At 38.7% G+C, this 21,696-nt stretch overlaps 1 protein-coding gene and 1 long non-coding RNA gene across 16 annotated transcripts in view; one reads left to right on the forward strand and one right to left on the reverse strand.

Annotated features, from left to right (window-relative positions):
* Positions 1 to 1,939: 1,939 nt before the first annotated feature.
* Positions 1,940 to 9,134, reverse strand: LOC110348338 (uncharacterized). Its single transcript, XR_015441958.1, has 2 exons — positions 8,753 to 9,134; positions 1,940 to 7,626 (listed from the first exon to the last, which is right to left on the reverse strand). It is a non-coding gene; the product is annotated as an uncharacterized LOC110348338 (long non-coding RNA).
* A 71-nt stretch (positions 9,135 to 9,205) lies between these two features.
* The window catches only part of Tasp1 (taspase 1), a 408,843-nt gene continuing 396,352 nt past the window's right edge, over positions 9,206 to 21,696 (forward strand). For 12 of the 15 annotated variants that reach the window (XR_015442068.1, XR_002393482.2, XM_087189061.1 and 9 more), the window contains exons 1-3: positions 9,206 to 9,270; positions 18,369 to 18,585; positions 21,149 to 21,216. Coding sequence is in view for 12 of the 15 variants with exons in the window: in XM_087189061.1 (XP_087045187.1) it covers positions 18,441 to 18,585; positions 21,149 to 21,216 (213 nt within the window). In the remaining 3 variants the exon portion in view is untranslated. Of the gene's footprint in view, positions 9,271 to 16,439; positions 17,956 to 18,368; positions 18,586 to 21,148; positions 21,217 to 21,696 lie in introns of those variants that run through there. The other 3 variants (XM_087189059.1, XM_087189060.1, XM_087189064.1) reach the window with 3 other exon arrangements.

Consider the following 21,696-nt stretch of genomic DNA (forward strand, 5'->3'; position numbering starts at 1 on the left):
GCATAAAGAGGGCTGGGGATTTAGTTCAGTGGCACTGTGCCTGCCTTGTAAGCACAAGGTCCTGAGTTCAATCCCCAGTACCATAACCAAAACAACAACAACAACAACAACAACAAAAGAACTGGCATAAAGAACAGTGTAGCATTTGAACCCTTCTTTGGGTGAAGGTTGCAGTTGGGGCAATGTTAACTTCCTCACACCTCCAGCCTGTGTCTGGGCATGGAAGTTGAGCAAACTATTGTAGCAGTGGAAGTGTGAGAAAGACAGGAAAGCTGACAGTGCAAGTTGGAGAAGACTGCCAGACCCGAACCAGAGGCAGCCAAGATGTGGTGCCTGTACTAGAAGCATCTGCTAGCACAGGGGAGCAGCTGGAATAAGCCCAGATAAAGTAGAAATTAACTGGTGACTGGAATATAGTGTTCTATCATGTCTTCTCTACTTTTGTGCATCTTTGAAGTTTTCTATAATAACAAGTTTTTAAAAGTTAGTTTAATATATAAATTACTTCCCATCCACGTTAACCTTACATTTAAGAGAAACATTAGAATTGAAGCTAAATAATTTTTCTCCAAATACCATCAAGTGTATGAGATAGGAGAGAAGAAATAAAGATACGTAGAGGGGGATGGACATGACCAAAATACACTATACATATTGAAACTCCCCTTGGAACCAATGTGAATCTAGGGTGTAGAAAGAGGAAAGGGGTAATGGGGGAAAATGACTGAAATCTGTTATGTGCATCTATAAATATACAAATAAAATAAGAAGAAATAAAGGCAGGTAGAAAAGAGGCAAGAAAAATCATAAGTTTTAAATTATACTTTTGCCAGACCCAGTGGTCCATGCCTTTAATCCCAGCACTTGGAAAGCTGAAGCAGAAGGATGGCAGGGAGTTCAAGGCCACCTTGAACTACATAAGAAGGTCTGTCTCCAAAAACCAAATAAATAAAAATGAATAAATAAATTATACTTTTAAGAAGACTGCAAATTCATGACACAGAGTTACCCAAGGCAATCTTTACCAGTACTCCATATCTTCTTTCTAGGCTTGTTTTTTTCTTCCTGGCCCATCACACCCAAATCTTTTAAAGACACTACAAATCCAAAAAATAATTATAAGTAGTTTAATTGCTAAGGTAAAGGACAGCAATCTAAGCATAAGATGAAGAAAAAGATTCAAAGGGTTCAAAGAATGTTTTTAGGCAAAACATCTTAGATCACCCATCCTAAAGGATGCATACATATCTCCAACCTCAGGTCATAGGGATGTTACCTCTTAAGGACCTGCAGTCTATTTCCTCTGAGTGTGTACTTCTTTCACTGTACCTAATAAGTCTGTCTGTGCCTCTCATGAACACGTCCTGAATTTCTTTTTCTGTGTAGAGAGTCAAGAATCTAGTCTGGGGGAGGGGATGAAAAAAAGAATTAAGATGTGTTATGTACATGTACCAGATCCCCACAATGAATACAATCTTTATATACTAATAAAAGTAAATCTTAAAAAATCAAAGAAATCATACTCACTGTAATTCTCAGTGTAGCACAGGTTATTTTACAAGCCTCCCTCATAACTCCACCACACCCAGATTTGAACCAATACTTGTGGTAAAATATTTCTCTTTGACATCCAGTGAGCTAGAATGGGGTTAATTCTGGTAGTTACCTTGTTCCCTAATTTCCCAAAAACTCTTTGGCAGAATCACCATGGACTCAGCAGACACTATCTGGATTAGCTTATTAGATCACTGACAGCTACATAATGGTGACCATCTAAGGTGGCTGTTGGCTTTTTCCACACTCTGTCCTTGATGTCTGCATGTAGTGGAAGGTAGAGGACCCAGATGACAAGGATATTCCTCTTGGGCTTTGGACCTCTGTTGACAAAGACCCTATAATTATACTTTTGGGATTAGGAGGGGAGCCTTCCTTTACAGACTTGCTGGACAAGCCTATATTCTTCCACCTGGGCCTCACGTAGCCCTTGTACTTTATGTCTAGCCTAGTACAGTTCTTATACATAATAAGCAATAAATGCAATAAAAAAAATAAAAGAACCTAGTCTGCAGGGCAAGTTAAAGTCCCCATCTCTTCTCTGGGGATTTCCCCAGATCCTGTCCAGTGACAGTGCACTCTTTCTTGTAAATATTATAGAAGACGAATCTGAATCATATGCAATAATAAGGTTAATAATTCCAAAGAAGGGCTGGTAAAGTAGCTCAGTGGTACAGTGCTTGCTTAGTAGGCATAAGACCTTACATTTAGTCCCATGCACCACACACACAAATCCAAACAATGTTTGAAGTTGGCTAAAACAGAATTGAATTCACAGAAACAGACAATGTGGCATAGGCAGTTATTAAGAAAACATACAGGAAGGGGGAAATCATGACTAGGCCTTTTATTTAAGGCAAAGTTACCCGCAAAGCATCCTGGACAATAAGTGTTTGCTGCCTTTGCAGCCTCTTAGAAAGTTTCTAAAACTCCTTATTTCACTTCATGCAGTTTTTTTCTTTTTACTTTATACTATATATATATATATATTTTTTTCTTAAGTTCTTTTATTTGTACATTTTAGGTATACAATTCGTTTACATTTATCATTGGGTGTTTGTTCATGCAGTTTTAGTGGGCTTATACATTCAAGAATCTTGTCCTCTCTTGGACAAGATGTGAACACATGATCTAACTAATTGATTGACTGATTGTGATACTGGGGATCAAACCCAAGGCATTTGCACTGAGCTACATCCCCATCCCTTTTTTTTTGGTACCGGGGATCAAACTTGGGACCTTGTGCTTGTGAGGCAGGCATCTGAACCACTGAGCTAAATCCCCAGCCACTCCCCCCATCCCTTTTTAATATTTTTGAGGCAGAGTCTTGCTAAATTGCCCAGGTTGGGCTCAAACTTGCAATCCTTTTGCCTCAGCCTCCCAGAGTACTGAGATTACAGCCTTGCACCACCACACCTGGCCCACACAATCAATTTATGCTGTAAAAATTTTTATCCTGGAATTTGTGTCTTGAACAGAGAGATACGAGTACCAGAAACAGATGAAGTTGATTTATCACGTGGTTGTGCCTCAAAAAGCTTGTGTACCAGTACTTGGTATATAACTAGAATTTCTCTGTCTTCTAAGTTTTCCCTTTGATTTTGTAAGGTAGTCCCATTCTTTTAATAGTCATTTTGTTTCTTTCGTAGTCAAAGGGTATCATGGTCACAGGCAACCTTTGTGCTGAGTATAGCAGTTTATCTCCAAGCGTGCCACCATTAATTCTCCCCCTCCCTAAAGGCATGCACCTCTCCTCTCATCAAGAGGTGGGCGCTATGGCTGGCATGGTGGTGCATGCCTGTAATCCCAGCACTCTGGGAGGCTGAGGCAGGAAAACCACAAGTTCAAGTACAGCTGGAGCAACTTGGTGATTTAATGAAACCCTGTCTCAAAATTAAAAAAGCGTTGAGGATGTAGCTCAATGCAAAGGTCCTGGGTTCAATCCCCAGTACCACAAATGAAAAAAAAAAAAAAGAAAAAAAGAGGCAGGCCCTTCTTTCATCCATTTAGAGCTAAGCTGGCCTTTGACTAGACGTGATACAAGTGTCACTCTGACCAATTAATGAAAACTGGCAATTTCCAATGACTTTCTCTTAGAATGCTCATGCTGGGGAAAGTCAGCTGCCATGTAAGGAGTTGAATGACACTGTGGCCTCTGTGCTATGAGGAAGCCCAAGTCACATACAGGAAGAGAGGGAGTGATGCCCAACCAGCCCCGTTATTCTAGCTATCTAGCTCAGTCAAGGGACATTGAGTGAAGAAGCCTTCAGGGAAGTCCAGCCCCAACTGCCATCTAATTACAAACATGAGAGAGCCTATGAGAAAACTGCTCAGTTGATCCTGCCAAACCCTAGAAATGAGATTACAGAATGTGCACACAGACACAGCAAAAGACATGCACTAGAATTTTCACAGCAGCACTATGTCATCATAAAGCACTACATGGTGGTTTAAAAGAAGAGAATTTTATCTTTCATAGTTCTGGCAATGAGAAGTCCAAATTTAAGATTTCAGCAGGGTTATGTTCCAGCTGAGAGGCTGAGTCAAAACTTTTCTTTTCCTTGCTCCTGGGGGAGGCTGAAGATCTTTGGGTTACACTTGGATCATTCCAGTACCTGCCTCTGTTGTCACACGGTATCCCCTCTCTGTGTATGTGTCCAAATTTCCTTCTTCTAAAGCTACCAGGCACGTGAATTAAAGGTCCACTCTGATGACCTCATCTTAACTTGCCTACATCCATTTGGAAATAAGTACCTTGGGTTAGGACTCCAACATATCTTATTGGGGGACACAATTAAAATCATAACAACCCCTAGACTGGGAAACACCCAAATGCCCATTAAAAGTGGAGTGTATAAATAGTCACACAATGTTATTATAATACATGGTGATGAGACTGAACACATCCAATATGGACTAATTTCAAAGCACAATGTTGATGGACATGAGTTCATACTGTAAAATTCCATTTATATAAAGTTCAAAAACAGAAAATGAATGTATGTTGTTAAAAGTCAAGATTAACTTGGAACAAGATTGTGACTTCTTTCACTTGATCTAAGAAGCGGTTACACAATGTGTGTGTATTTCCTTTACAAAGAGTCATCAAGTCGTACTCTTCTGTATTTATGGTTCGACATCAATAACTTTTTTTTTTTTTTTTAAAGAAGTTCTTGTCTGCATGGAGTTGACCTCGCAGGAGAAATGATGGATAACAAATATAAAGGGGAGAATTATAGAGAGAGTTAACTGGGGCTTTGTGCAATTCCCTGAGATAAAGCAGGCAGGGGACCAAGGAAGGCCGGCACAGGGATGTGATTGTGACTCAAAGTGTGCGGGGAAAGGCAGCTGAGAAGAGAACACTGGTTCTGGTTCAGTAAGTCTCATTAATGACTCATTGTATGAGAAAGTCTTATTTTTATGAGAAAAGGAACATGTTACATATTACAATAAAAGCGATGAGAATGCAGAGAAAGACTGAGACATTTCACTGTTCAGGAAACACATTTATATTGTCCTGGGAATGAAGGATGATGACATAGCTGGCCAGATACTTGGCAGACAGACAGACAACAGGATGAGTACAGAGATGGCACCGGGGATGGTGGTACACCTGTAATCTCAGCACTCTGGGAGGCTAAGGCAGGAGGATCACAAATTTGAGCTTAGCATGAGCAACTTAGCGAGACTTTGTCTCAAAATAATTTTTTAAAAAAGGGCTTGTTATGTAGCTCAGTGTGAAGGCCTCAAGTTCAATCCCTAGTACTGCAAAGCAAACAAACCAGCCAACCCACAGGTGGTAGGTAGGATACCTTTAACCTTTTTTCTTTTTTTTGTACCAGGGATGAAACTTAGGACCTTGTGCTTGAAAGGTAGGTGTGGAGCCACTGAGCTAAATGCCTGGCCAAGGAAGGATACTTTTAATCTTATCAGCCTCTGTCAGAGCCTCAAAGACAATATATTGTCATCAGGGCATGAGACAGGAGTTGAACAATCTCCGATTTGTCTTGCTAAGTTCTTCTTTACCTTTTTTCTGTACTGGGGTTAAACCTGGGGCCTTCACACCTCAGGTACATCCCCAATCCCTTTTTCTTTCTTTTTTTTTTCTTAAGGCTTTTGTATTTTGAGACAAGGTGTAAGCTGCTAAATTGCCCAGGCTGGGTTCTAATTTGTGATCCTCCTGCCTCAGTCTCCCAGAGCTAGGATCACAGGTTGGTGTCACCATGTGCATCCCTAAAAGTTTTAAAGATTATGGAAGAAGATAGGAATTTGTTGGAAGGGCAGGGAGAATTTTATATAATCCAAAGAGAAAGTAAAGAAGAAAGCTTTGGAAAAAGACAAGTGCTAGAGTAGAAATTCAGAATCTGGTAGCTAGGCTGGATGAATACTGCTTATACTCTTTGCATTAGGGTCCTAGGGACTTTTTTTCCAGGTCCTTCGTGTCCCAAAAAATTGGAGAAGACACAGAAAAGACAATAAAGCTGTACATTTATTGAAGGCAGAAAAGAAGTACACTCTACAGGGTGAGAGTGATCTGGTGAAGAGGCTCACATTGGCTCTGAGGAAGTACACGCTACAGGGTGAGAGTGATCTGGTGAAGAGGCTCACATTGGCTCTGAGGATAAGGGGGGAAAGGTCATTCATATCTGAAATTCCCAGGTAGGCTTCCCTCTCATGCAAATAAGGCATTGGGACATTTGTTTTATCAAAAACTCATTTGATGTCACACCAGATGTAAAATATCCTATTAAAAAATTCACTTGCCTTCTTGTCACATGTGAATGAAGGATTGAAAATAGTATCTTTTTTTTCTATTTATTTATTTAATATTTAAAATTTTTATTAGTATGCTTGCAGGACATGATTACATTTCTCATGGGGAGTTGGTACCTGTGCATAACACAGCCTAATTCCTTTTTTCATCTCTTCCTTTCTCTTCCTCTTTCCTCCCTCCACCTCTTGGTCCCCTTCTCCTTTGCAAAAATGGTCCTGGAAATGGCACCAGCTTCAAATGAAGGATTGAAAATAGCACTTTTCTGATTGGCCTATGGTGTTCAGGAGTCATTTTGGGTCCTGGGTTCTGTGCATGTCCTCTCTTTTTAGAAAACATCTCGCTTGCTCAATCTCTTTTTACCTTTGATACATCCTACCCAATTGGTTGTTCAGTCTACCCCGTCCTATTCTCTTACCTCCTGTCAAGGTTCAAATCATGGCAAGGAGCAATTCTGGCTTACATGAGTCACCTGTCCACCCCTTGGCAAGGCAAGCATGGAGCATCCTGGCTGACAGTCCTTCTACGCTGGATGCAAGTTGTGAGGGAAGGTTGCTGGACATGCAGTTGAGGTAGATCCCTTAGAATAAGGAGGTCTTCCTGGTGGGCAGGGAAAGTAATAGCTATCTGCCATTGCTGTTTCCATATAGTAGGATCCATATGGCAGGATGAAAGATAATTTCTACCCCAGGTGTGTACACACCTTGCATGAACCTCTCCACTTGAGTATGGACAGGAATTGTGAATATAATGGATATCACTCCTGAAAATCATTGACTCTGTATTCATCAAAAGGGAGGCTATGCCAGGCATGGTGGCACAGGTCTATAATCCCAGTGCTGTGTGGGAAGCTGTGGCAGAAGGATTATCAATTTGAGTTTCACCTGGCAATTTAGTGGCTTAGTGAGACATCATCGAGAAATAAATATAAAAAAGGGCTAGGAATGTAGCTCAGTGTGAAGGCCCTGAGTTCAGTCCTCAGTACAAACAAACACACACACACACACACACACCCCTTGGGGAGGCCTGACTTAGGTGGGTTATTTAAAAGTTGCAAGGTCAGGCAGGCCTGTCCTTGCTGACCTTGAAGGAGAAAACTACCAGGTACTGAATTCTGCCAACCACCTGCATGATCTGGATGAGTTTGAGCATCTGATAAGACAGAAGTCCTACCTGAAATACCTGGTTGCCTACCTGTGAGGCCTGAGCAGAGACCTGGACACTTGAGCCACAGAACCTGTGACAGATGAAATTCATGTTGCTTTAAGCAGCTAAATTTTCAGTAACTTGTTATACAGCAACTGAAAACAAATATACCACATTACTATCAGGCAACACTTATGACCAAAGTGTTAAGGTACAGTCATTCCTTGGTCTCTGCGAGGGATGCATTTGAGGAACACTTCCCTCACCCCATGGACAAAATCTGAGGATGCTTAATTCCCTTAATAAAAAGGCATAACATTTGCACATAACCTATGCACATACTTCTGTATCCTTAAAATCATTGCTCCATAACTCATAATACCTAATGCCACGTAAATGCTATGGAAATAGTTGCCTTACTCTTTTAGGAAGTGATGATGAGAAGATAAAGAAGCTGACTGAAATAGTTTTCCAGGAACAAATGAAGGAAGGCTCACAGAAAACCATGACTCAAGGGGCTGACCTACTGGCACAAGGACCAGGATGTGGAAGATGTTATGTTATTGACATTAGGGGAGCAATTTTTCAATTGGTTACCACTTGGGGTTTGGGATGGGTGGGTACAAAGAAGAAGAGGAACCAGATTTTTTTCCTCAATGAGATTTTCTTCATATGTAGTATTTTGAGTGAACTGGTTAGAGAAATAACTGTGTATTTGGAGTTACTCCAGGAAATCCTGCCCAAAACTAAATTCAGCAGGCTGTGTTCTTTACTGGGTCGTCACGGTTTACCTAACAGATCTCACTTAGAAAAATATACTTTGAACATCCTTAATCTAAAAATCTGAAATGCTCCTAAATCTGAAACTTTTGAACACCAACATGATGCCATTTTGAAAATATGCTTCATGCACAAAATTATTAAGTCTACTGTACAACATTAGCTCGAGGCTATGTGCATACGATGTATATGAAACAAGTTAATTTTGTATTCAGAGTTGGGTCCTATCCAAGATTCCTCATACATTCATATATTCTAAAATCGGACAAAATCCTAAATCTGAAATATTTCTGGTCTCAGACATTTAAGATAAACTGGCATTGCTCTATTCCTTCCAATCTCTTTCCACCGCGACAGGCTTACAGGTGCTTGGCTGTTAAAGGATTCATAGTAATGGTTACAAGGAAAGAGCACGCAGATCATACTGGCCCTTGGTTTTAGATCCTAGATAATGAAAGTAAGATTATTAAAAAAAAAAAAAAAGAAAGTAAGGCTACTCACACTTTCCTTCTCCGCAAGGCTATGCTGACTGCCAATTCTCATAAGCAATCCAGGCCGAACTCTAGTTTTCCCTACTGTTTAGGGAGGCTGCAACGAAGGAGAATGAGATCTAAACCAACACCTCAATTAGAATGACGGCCAGTTTGATTTCACTTTTCAGCGCTGGTCAGGCAACCACTCAGATCAGGTACATACACTACCTGCAAGAGAACTCGCCGGCAGGATAGGGATGAGAGACCCTATGGCGCCTGCGCAGCTTAAACACAAAACAAAACAAAATACAACACAGCACAACTAAACAACCAAACCCGAGACCCAAGCAGAGTCTGAACCGCAGCTCCGACGCCCGGTGTGTCGCTTTGAGGGAGAAGGCGGAATTAGAGCAGCGCGTAGGCGGTTACTTCCGGCCACGTGACCCAGACTGGCCAATGGAAACAGTTTACGTCACCCCCGCTTCCTCACCCTGGCAACCGGCGGGCGACTTCTTCCGGTGCAGTGAGGGCTCTGGGCTGTCGCCGGTGAGTGTCCCTGTTTCTCACACTGTCCGCGCCACAGCCGCTGCTGCGCCGCTGTCTCTGTGTGGGTCTCTCAGGCTCGCTAGGACATCTTCTTCCGGACCGGGAGGGGGCGACGCGCGGGACGCCCCCTGGCCTGGGCTAGAAGAGGAGGCCCAGGACGTCTCTTGGCCCCCAGTCTCGGTCGTGCGTGGGGGCCTCGCCAGTCCCTTTCCCAGCCTCGCCACTGGCTTGGCGGCCTCGGGGCCTCTCCTGCGGAGACGGTGGCTGCAGAGTTCTCGCAGTGCCTCACTGACTTTGCGGTCGTAGCCTGGGGGCGTCTCGGAGTCCGAGAGGTTGCTGAGTTCCGAGAGGATGCGCCCGAGCCCTGAGGGGCGGGTTGGGGTCAGGGCACCCCCTTGTGTCAGAGGCCTGGGTAGGGTCCCGCAGCACGTCAGGTTTATTGCTCAGGCAGAGGAGGAAAGGACTGAGTAGATGGAGTAGCTGGAGAGGAGGGTGATAAGCAGGAGCTGGAGGTTTTCTGAAAATAGAGGCATCGTATTTCCGGAAGAAGGGAGTTCAACTTGACTTGCTTCTGTACGGGAAGGGAAGGAAAGGTATACTGGGGACCATGTGCCCGAGGTCGTTGAATAATAAACTAAGGAAGTTTTACTTATATGTATGGAATTTAATAATAAATAAGTCCCTCCCCACCCCTCAGAAAACAGTGGTTATTAAAGAATATCTGGAAATGCAGAAATATTTAGAAATGAGCACCTATAGTCCCACCAACAAAGCATTTTGATGCACATTAACCTATTTATTATCATTGTATATGTGTAAAAATATGGTTATAACTATAAAGCACAGTTTGTGTATGTTGTATACATTGCATGGATTGTCGATTTCACTACCCCCCACCCAGAGGCTTGCCCATGCTAGGCATGTGCTTTACCACAGAGTTACATCCCCAGCCCTGTTTCTTTTTCTTACTGAGTTATAGTTCACTGCCATAAAATTCATCAGTTTGAATTCTAAATTTAAGTAATTATTTTAGTGTATTCAGAAATTTGTACACCCATTGCCTTTGACTAGTTTCAGAACATTTTAATCTCTTCCAAAAGAAATCCTATATCTATTAAGTTACTTTCCATTAGAATGTCTCCCCCATCCCTCACCTTGCAACTACTTTGTGTTTCTGGATTTTCCTCTTCTGTACATTTCAAGTTAATGGAATCATGTAGTAGGACACATGATAGTTTTCTAAATGGTTTAAAGAAAGAAAGTGTCATGAATGTGCCATAAGTCGTTTAAAGAAAACACAAGGTATCCTTTTGTGTCTGGCTTCTTTTAGTTAACATAATGTTCTAAAGAGCCATTGGTGGTGACTTTATTAGTACTTTTTTTTTTTTTTTTTTTGAAATTTCTGCTATGCTGGGGATAGAACCCACCTAGGATGTCTCACTCAACCGCCAGGCTGGTCTTTTCTTTATTTTATTTTTTATGCTTTACTGAAGGATGTTTTGTATGACCACTTTTGTTTATTTCCACTTTTTAAAACATTTTTAGTTAGTGCGTATTGGTTATACAGATTGTATTTTGGCAGATTTGTACATGCATGTACATAACATTAATCATCCTCCCACCCCTGTTTCACACATTTTTGGAGGATTTCAATTTTTGTAATGTACTTTGTTCATATTCATGCCCTGAGCTCCATTCCTTTTTATGGATAAGTAATGTGCCAATGTATTACCTTTTATTTATCCTTCATCAGTTGATAGATGCAGTATTTGGGTTGTTTCCACTTGGCAATTTTGAATAATTCTATAAACATCTTTGTACAAGTTTTTATGTGGATATATGTTTTTAGTTCTCTTTGGTATTACACCTTGGAAGTGGAATTAGTGGGCAGTATGGTGACTGTTATGTTGAATTTTTTAAGGAATTGCCAGATATTTTCAAAGTGGCTGCACCATCTTATGGTTCCACCAGCAGGTTATCAGGGTTCTGGTTCTCCATTTATTTGTCTTTTTAATTTCACAAAGCCATCTTAGTATTTGTGAAATGGTAGCTCATTGTAGTTTTGGTTTTCATTTCCCTGATGGCTAGTAATCTTGAGCATTTTTTCATGTGCTTATTGGCCTTTTGTATATCTAGATGTCTATTTAATTCCTTTGCCCATTTTTAAGTTTAGTCATCTTGTTTTAAAGTAGGAGTTCGTTCTGTATTTTCTGTACCAAGTTCTTATGAAATATGATTCGCAGTATTTTCTCCCGTTTTGTGCATTATGCTTTCCTTTTTTCAAATGATATCCTTTGATGTACAAAGTTTAAAATTTTGATGAATTCTAATTATTTTTTTTCCTCTTTGGTTGCTTGTGTTTTTGATGTTTTTTAAGAGATCATTGCTAAATCCAGATGGCTACCTTTTTTACTATTGTGTTTTCTTTTCTTTTTTTTTTCCTTTGGTAGTATTGAAAATTGAACCTAGGGTTTTCTTCCTGAGGTACTACATCTCTAGCCTTTTTTATTTTTTGTTTTGAGACACAGTCACACGATGTCCTTCAGGCTGGGCTTGAACTTATGGCACAGTGCTGGGATTATAGACATGTGGCACCACTCCCAGCCAAATTTTATAATTTTAACTCATGTTTAGAGTTTTGATTTGTTTGAAGTTATTTTTTGGTAAATAGTATGAGGTAGGAGTCCAGCTTCATTCTTTTGCCTGTGGATGTGTAATTTTCCCAACACTATTTGTTGAGAAGACTGTCCTTCCTCCATTGAATGATGTCGCTTCCTTGTTGAAAATTGATTGACCATCTGGGCATGGTGGCACATACCTGTGATCTCAGCACTCTGGGAAGCTGAGTAGGAGGATCAGAAGTTTGGCCCAGCCCAGGCAATTTAGTGACATGGTGACAGTGAGACCCTGTCTCATAAAGGGGCAGGCGTGGCAAGCTGGGGAATGTAGCTCAGTGTGAAGGCCCTGTGTTCAGTCTTCAGTACTGAGAGAAGACAATTGACCATAAATGTGAGTTACTATTTTAACTATTTCTGTGTGTTGAACTTTTTGGTGCTTCCCTCCCCCAAAATTCTATAATAACTTTTGTTAAATATAGCAAAAAAGGCATAAACCTTTTTTGAATTTAAAATTTTGGTAGAAAATCTCACAAGTGAAATTCAAAGATGAATTATGGTTTGGAGTTCATTTAAAGAGGCATCGAACCTTTGATGTAATGATACTAAAAGCAAAGGTTGGATTTCTCTCTCTTTTTTTTTTTTTTGCAACAGAGTCTCACTTTGTAGTTCAGGATGGCCTTGAACTCTGGCAATTCAGTCCCCCTCTATCAGCCTCCTGAGTGAGAGAGAGGGGGGGATTACAAGTGTGTGCCACCATGCCCTGCAAACAGGCTGGATTTCTTAAAAGCCTTTTGCTATAAGATGAATCAGAGGGCCAGGGATGTAGCTCAGTGGCCCTGCACCTGCCTGGCAAGTGCAAGGTCCTGAGTTTGATCCACGGTACTGAGAGGGAAAAAAAAATATGGGTCAACTCCATGACTTTCTTCTTCAGCTGCTTCTTAAAGACTAAACAAAATTAGATTGCAGAAATCTCAACATGTGCTAATAGGACATGTGTTAGTTTTCTAAAAGGTTTAAAGAAAACAAAAGTATCACATGAAATAGGAAAATAAAAAACCTTTTAGAAACATGAAGTCAAGATTTAGACTTTAATTAGTACCAGGAAGTTCCCTGAAATAAAAATGTTTTTATTCTGAGTTTTCCTCCTGGCCTTGATGATGAAATTAATAACATTTATCTTGGTCTCAGAGATGAACATCTTAAATAATGTTTTTAGTACGTAGTATGAGTAATACATAATAATATTAATGTGATTATTAAAAGATCAACTTTCCCTTCCATCCTTCTTCCTGTCTCATAGGTCGCCTTAGAAGTATCCATGGTACTGGTAACTTCTGTTCATATACCGAGTATCTCTGGAAAGATAATATGTACAGTATTATACATTTTAAGGCTCTTAATACTGTACTTACAAATTCATGTTCAAAATAGTTATAATAATTTATGATGTCAGTGCATTTCTAGTTAGAAAAATTTAGTTTTTGTTAGTATTTTAGTTACTATTCTTTCTTCAGGATTGGATATCCACTTGGTATTTCCTCTTTTATAGTGTCTGCTCATGTCTTTTGACATGGTATTTTTATTTTATTTTATTTTTCTCAGAACAGGATCGAACTCAGGCCCTTGCACTTGCAAGGCAGGCATGGCATCACTGAGCTAAATACCTGGCCCCTTGTCCTGGTATTTTGATTGGATTTTCCTTTATGAGATTATTTTGCAGCCTTTTCTAGATGTTTGCTCTGTAATAGCTTGGATTTGGGAAGAAAAGTTCAAATGTTGTAACATTTTTATATATATGTTAAGAGGTATATGGGTTAAACCAGGATTAAGGAAAAGAAAGTTAAATGCTTAAGGGAAAAACCTGTAGGATTTGAAAACTTGGGTGCAGTATAAGATGATTTTAAGAAGAGTTAAAAAAAGATATTACTATTAAGAAAAATAAGTAATGTGGAAAGTCATACTTTTTTTTTTTTTGGTACTAGGGATCGAATTCGGGACCTTGTGCTTGCAAGGCAGGTGGCGGAACCACTGAGCTAAATACCCGGCCCAAGTCATACATTTTTGAGGGAAAATGAGGTTGTTTAGATTGACTAAGACATGAGGAAGATCCAGTTTAGCCTATCCAGTAAATTTGTGGCTAGAACTTAAGACAGAAAATAAAAAGGAATCAAGCCTATCTTGGTGGTGCAAATACTCTGGGAGGCTGAGGCAGGAGGATAAGGCCGGTTTGGGCTACATAGCAGTTAGAGGCCAAGCTGCAAAATAGTGAGATGCTGTCAAAGAAAGAAGGAAAGAGAAAGAAGAGAAGAAAAGAGGAGAGAAGAGGATTTACCATTTACCCAGGAGAGTTGGAGATGTAGAAAATCAAAGGTTGCAAGGAGAAATTAAGAGAAGGCCATTAAGGGAGATCAGCCATTCTATATGAGGAAGGGGCTCAAGAGATGGATGGAAGAAAGGGATAAGGGATTAAAAAAAGGAATTGAGATGTGTTATGTGCATGTACCAACTCCACACAAGGAATGTAAACATTATATACTGCAAACATGTACTGATAAAAAGGAAGGAATGGGAATGGGACCCTTAACACATAGTCATAGTGTTTTCATAAAATATTTTTTGAAAGTAATACATTCAGATAGTTCAAATTAAAAATGTACAAAAGGGTGAATAGTAAAGTTTCCATCTCACCCATGACAATTGGTCATTCAAATTATCTTTTGATGTGTCCATCCAGATTTATACTTTGCATATATATTTAGTTATATAGAACTGTATATATGTCTGTACCATGCCTTTTAAAAATAATTTAATTTGAGTTATTGCCGTGCCTTTTTATTTTTATTTAACTTTCGTATCTTTTTTGTTTTGTTTTGAGATAGGGTCTTGCAGTGTAGACCAGCCTGGCCTTGAACTCACTATGTAGCCCATGCTGGTCTTGGACTCACGACAATGCTCCTGTGTGCTGGGATTTCCGGCATGTGCTGCTATGCCTAGCACCTTTCATATCTATGTATGGAGAGCTTCCTCATTCTTTCCAGTGGCTGCTTTTATTTTAACTATTTCCATTAAGAAATATTATTGGACCATATTTTCATTTGGGCTGTATTTAATTTTCATATTTATTGATTTTACCATTCAAAATATATTTTATAATGCATAAGAAAATAATCAACATCTATAATTTATAATAAGGCTAGGTATAATAGACATTTCATATCAAGACTTTCCTCATTTTTCCAGTGCTTTTAACCACTCCCATTAAGACATACTATTGGTCCATATTTTAATTTTGATTGATTTTGCCAAATTGTCCTTGTTGAATTTTACCAATTCATGTTACCACTAGCAATTTATGAATGTTATTGTTTTTCTGTATCCTCAAAACTTGTTTTACATTTTCATGTTGCCCGTATAAGTTAGAAAATAATATTCGAAAGTAGTTTTATATTGTATTTAACATCTTTTATCACTTTAAACCATTATATAATTTTTTCTATAAACTCAGATTTGTCCATTTGCCCTTTTAAATCTTTTTGTCATTTTTTTGAAGCTTTTATTTGTTAGGTAAGTCTGACCTTTAATAAGTTCTGAGTTAAACAAAAACTGATGTTGAAGTAGAAGTTGCTTCATTTCTAATTGAATGGAAAAACATTTCTGTAACCATTGGGAGTCAGATGCCAGAATTGTATGTTGGATAGTCCATCTATATAAATTGCTTCCCCAGTCCCGCAGAACGCTGGGGATAGCATTTTTGAAGGGTTTTTTTTTGAGACAGTATGGTTTACTGAATAACTGTATTTCAGATAGTCTCTAAGGGAGGGTAAATTGCTCAAGAAATTGCATATTAATTCATCTTCCACATTTTGTTCTTAGGTAAATTTGAGAAGTAATATTCCTAAATCTCTCATATACATTTAAATGCCTGTTATACTTAACCTGTTTACAAATTGTAGATGCTATTTATTATTTCCTTATAAAATATAAATGTTATGATGTGTTACTTATGAAAGAACACATCAGATGACAGTAAGAGTAGCTTGAGGTTTAATCATATCCATACTACTTTGATATTTTAACAGAAGCTCTCTTGCAAAGCCATAGTTTTAACTCAGTTTGACTTCTTAGCCTGTTGGGCCCAAGCTCAGTTCTTGGCCTGGACAGACCTGATAGCATTTATAAGGCTGGCAGGTAGACCGTTAAATTCCACTTTGTCATCTGATATGTGAATACATTGTAGCCTATCTCAGGGAAATATTTTGAAAAATAATGTAAAAATTAAAGGTAATTGAAGCAGACTTTTGTGAAGCCACTGGGAGAAAAATATTGTTAGGAAGATGACTACCACCATAAAACAAAAACAAAAGCAAATATTTTAATTTACTGTTATTTAATTAAAATCAGCACTTTTGAAGTAAATTATTTTCCTTTACTTGCGAATATATGTAAATATTTTAAGCTACTTATCCTATAAATTAAATGAAATAAAAGAAAATAAAAATAAATTATATAAATTAAATAAAATAAAAACTAGACTCTTTTTTAACTTATTTTTTGAAGTGTTTGTAATTGAACCCAGGGCCTTGGATATACTAGGCAAGTGCTGTTCTCTGAATTATACTCACATCCTTTAAATAGATTCTTCTGTTTTGTTTTGTTTTTTGTTTTTTTGTACTGTTTTGTTTTGAGATAGGATCTTGCTATGTAGTCCAGGCTCACTTCAAATTTGCTATCCTTTTGCCTGTAGAGGCCTAGAATACAGGCCTGAGCCACCATGCTTGGATTTAAATGGACTCTTTAACCAAGAATTAAGAAAAGGATTAATACCTTGTAGTGGTTCTCACAGTATCTCTAGTTTTCTTTGAACTTCTTTTTTGCCGGTACTAGGGATTGAACTCAGGACCTTGCACTTTTGAGTCAGGCACAGTGCCACTGAGCAAAATCCCTGGCCCTCACTATCTCTAGTTTTAAGGAACTTAAAATTTTTTCTTTTCAATTCATAGTGAGCCAATGTTTGTATAACATGCAAAAACTAAACAAACTGAAATATAAAATGTGAACAATAACAAACAAAAGCCCAAATTTTTGTTCGATTTAGCAGATTCAGTTGTTTCAAATATATAATTCTAACACCAAGAAATAGAAGAGGATTGTGAAAACTGAATATATAGCTTATTGAAAAGATACATATAAAACAATTAGTATATTAATAAAACAACAATTTGTTGTGCACTGGTAGCAAACACTAGAATGCAGACCATTCTTGGAGTGGCTGCTGCTTTTTTTCAGACTAGGCAGCTAAGTCACTTGTTTATGTTGCTGTTTATCTTTTATTTTATATTGTTCTCCTTCCCCTTCCTCTTTTCATTATAATGTAAAGTACAGCTTTTGTTTGTTTGGTTGGTTTTTTGTGACAGAGTCTCCCTATGTAGCCCAGGCTGACCTTGAACTCACAGTGATCATCCTGGCTCAGCCTTTCAAGTGCTGGACTATAGGCATGGGCCACCATGCCTAGCTAAAGTGCAGCTTTTTACTTAACAGTCTGATCTGAGCATTTAAGTAGGTTTTTTTTTTTTCCCTTCAGTACTAAGGATTGAACACAGGGGTCCTTATTCTTAGCTAGATCCCCAGCCATTTATTTATTTATTTAAATTTTGAAACAGGGTTTCACTAAGTGGTCTAGACTGGGCTTGAACTTTAGATCCTCCTGCCTCAACCTCCCAGAATGATAAGTAGTCTTGATCATTTCACTGTAAGAGTTTCTTTAAATCTCCTTAATTTTTAATTGATTCAGTTTTACTTAATCTAAAATACATTCTATTTTTGTAAGTTTATGAGTTGGTAATGGATAGTGAAGAAAATTGTGGATTAAGTTGCTTGGAAATTGTTTTATTGTTTGTGTCTCATTTATCTGTAGAGAACCTCAGACATAATGTTTTTCATGAAAACTGACAACTATTTCCAGGTGTTATTTTAATTTCGTGGTTTAGTAATGTAATTTCTTAATGTTTTTGTTTTATAATTGAGCTGTGGAGCATTAAACTGACCAACCTGAGTTCTTCACATGTAGGTATGAATGTGTATGTGTATATGTTGCTTCATTTCTGTGTTTGAGTAAGCAGAAATCTAGGCTTCATAGATTCATAGTAAAGGTTCAGTGATGTTGCCAGAATCATTTGTGATTTCAAAATGTCCCAGAGATTATTAGCATTTAGTTTGGAGGGAGGAGAAATGAGGATTACTTCAGTGTGGCTGAAAGAAAAGTAAAATATCTTTACACTTAGTACAAGGTCTCTTTTGTTTGTCTTCAAGCAAGTACTGTCAGTGGGCAGAGATTTAAATCTTAACCTTGTTTTATTCTTTATCTTAACTCAATTAGATAATTCCAAAAATAGATCTTTTGAAAATTATCTGCATGAAGTTTTATAAGTGATGTACATATTTTTGGAAAGAAATCATGCCATTTTGCCTGTTTTTCTCTAGGGTAACGCCTCCTGCAGTTGCTTTTGGATAGAAATATGCTCTAGTCCTAGTAGAAGATGATAGTTTTGGAGAATGACCATGGAGAAGGGGATGAGTTCTGGGCAAGGGCTGCCTTCCAGATCACCTCAGGCTTCAGCTGTTAAGCTAACAGCCAAAGAATTGGAAGCAAAGCAGTCCCATAAAGAGAAACGAGGGGGCTTTGTGCTGGTACATGCAGGTAAGACCTCCCTGGATGAGTTGGAAGATGAAAATAGTGTTGATTTTTCTTATTTGTGTCTTGAAGTACATTGAGAATTGGATTTCATTTCTGCCATGAGAGGCTTGTAACCTAAGATTGTTGAGTTTCAGTATAGTGAGGACCTCTTCTACTCCCTACCTCGATGATCTTAAAATGACAGTTCTTCCTATATCATCTGTACTTCCCTCCTCTGTATTATTTAATTTTACCTTATATGATAGATATATCTATGAATTAGGTAGTGTTAAGACCAAAGTCAGTTTTAAACTCTAGTTTATATTTTTAAAAATAATGCTGCCAAAAACTTTTTATTGATCCCATATGGTCATCTTCGAGTATAATTATATAATCTTGGAACTAGTTCAGCTTTGCAGGTAGGTTTTAAAGTTTCTCTTTTTCCTGTGAAGTTCTGTCACTAGAGTTTTAGGACAAAAGCTCTGGCTCTCAGGATCCCAACATTTGTCTTGGTCACCTGTCCCAAAATGCCAGTCAAGGAACCAAGCAGTGGTGAAGGGCAGGAAAGGAGCTTTAATTAGCAAGCCACACAGAGAAGGATAGATAAAGATGTCTTCTAGAAGCTAATAAGGAACTTAGAGATTTTGTAGAAAAGAGGAACACAGGCAAGGGTTGAGGGTTGACATAGCTGGGGGTTTGCATAGCTGGCAGAGTAAGTGATCTTAGTCAGCTCATGGTCTGGTGCAGTGATGGCACACCTGTTAGAGATGAGTGCCCAAACTGAAACCCCAAACCTGTTTATTTATCACTAAGTGCCAACACTGCAATTAAACCTAAATCCTGAGGTTTTAGTTTAGAAAAAAACAACTTCTACATTAACATTTTTTGTCTTGAAAGAAAAACAACACCTGTGCCATAGGTTCACCACCACTGGTCTGGTGGATCATCATCTCAGGACTGGCTCTGTGAGGTGGCTCCAGAGAAGTCCTTTTCACTGGAGGCAGTCCAGTTCCCATGACATGACTGCATCTGTTTGGGGAGAGGTGACTTCATCATGGGATGGCCTACAAGGCTCTGCTTTTCCTCAATTCCAAAGTGACTGTGGAGTTTAGGACAATGATTGGAGACTACTAGTCAGGATATTGTAGGAACTGGCAATTGAATGTCTCTGCAAATCCTGCAAATCCCTATTTGGTCTCATCTTGGTATCCTCAGTTTTGAAGTGAAAGAAATAAGTAGGTAAATTTTAGGTTTATTAACTCTTATTATCTTATTATCTTATTATCTTATTATCTTATTATCTTATTATCAGTTCTTTTTTACTTGTTTATTTATTTATTTTTTGTTGTGTGAGGCAGGGTCTTACTGTGTAGCCCAGGCTGGCCTTGAATATGGCAGTTTTCCTGCCTCAGCCTCTAACTGCCGGGATTCCAGGCATGTATAACCATGTGTGTCATTTTATCTGTTTTTAGACAGACATTCCTTAAGTGATTAAGATGCCTACATGCAGAGCTGAGCAGGAGTCAGGTACAGAGTGAGGGCAAAGGTGCCAAGCTTTATCCAGCTTTCATTTCCCCATGGCTGTGTGGAGGTCCAGCCTCTTATGTCCCTGTTTTAGTTTCAACAATTCTTTTTTTTTTCCGGTACCGGGGATTGAACTCGGGACTTTGTTTGTGCTTGCGAGGCAGGTGGTGGAACCACTGAGCTAAATCCCTGGCCCAGTTTCAACAATTCTTGTCTATGATAGGAACTGACAATACATACATTAACAGAAGAAAGAAAATAACATATTTATTAATGTACAAAGGGAGCCATACCCAAATTATGAGACACAAAGGGCCAGATGGTTTAAGCATCAGTAGCTTTTTGAGCTGCAGAAAGAAATAGAGACTTGAGGCTCTGGGGGAAGAGGTGGACAGTTCGTGTGTGTGTGTGTGTGTGTGTGTGTGTGTGTGTAGAAATGTACCGTGAATAAATGTGTTTTATTATACACATAAAGTGTCCCAGATAACTGTCATTGGAATATATGACCTTCTATGGCAATCTCTGGGCAGGGAAATTTTGATATGATCTGTCCTAGATACAGATAAGCAGATAAAGGGGCTTCAGGGCAAGCCCCCTTCCTTTGGTAATATAGATGTCCTTCATAGAAGCAAATCTTCTTCACAAAAGGACAACTTTTCAGAATTCTGGATTCTGAATAGAAATTTCCCAGATGGAGGGGCTTGCTAATGTTGAACAGAGAGGAATTTGAAGGGACTCTGTTCTTGTTATCTTCTTGGATTATCAGCTCCAGACCAAAAGAACTCCAGTCTTTGGAGAGAAGTTCTTGAGAGGAGGAGGGAAAGTGAACTTGGTGAAACTTCTTTGGGGACATGAGCTATTTTTAGGGTTGTTTGCAGGAAAAGTGTTTTTGAACAGGAGATAAGGGATGGTATTAGAAAGTCTTGTGGCAGAGAAAGAAGCTATGATATTTTTAAAGTCTATATAGCTAGGGCAATAGTTTTGTTTTCATGGGGACCAGTTCTGTTTGCATGGATTACTTATAATTTGATGATGACTAACATTTGATTTTTTTCTATTACAGGTGCAGGTTATCATTCTGAGTCCAAAGCTAAGGAATATAAACATGTATGCAAACGAGCTTGTCAGAAGGTATGAACAGAATGCGTATGATATAAATGTTTCAGTTTTCAACAGTAAGCACCTTTACTTTGAAATTCAAAATTTTAAGGTTCCATTTGTAGAACAGTCCATTTATAGAACACAAAACTATTTTGCTCATGTTGGTTGAGGATTGTTTTGCTGTGTTACATTTTTAATTCTCTAAATGATGCTTAGTTCTTACCATCTCCATATTAAAGTTGGTATTTTTGGAATATTGAGCATATCTTTGCAAAGGCATTGAACTCTAGCATTGGGAAAAACTGCTTAAATAAGTTAGGGTCTTTTCGTGAAGAGAAGAAAAACCATAAAATAATTAAAATGTGTGCTTTTCTTAGACTGTGTTGGACTTTATCCTTCTGCTTTCATCATGCTTTTTGTATTATAGCAAATTTACTGTCATTCTTGAGTTTAGCTTTGCCCTTGTGCTCAGCTGTGCTTTTTATTCCCCTTTGGCTTTTGAGGTTTTGC

Source organism: Heterocephalus glaber, unplaced genomic scaffold (assembly GCF_053883595.1).
Source record: "Heterocephalus glaber isolate CG9 unplaced genomic scaffold, H.glaber_assembly_v1.0 deba00001532, whole genome shotgun sequence".
NCBI classification, from domain to species: Eukaryota; Metazoa; Chordata; class Mammalia; order Rodentia; family Bathyergidae; genus Heterocephalus; species Heterocephalus glaber.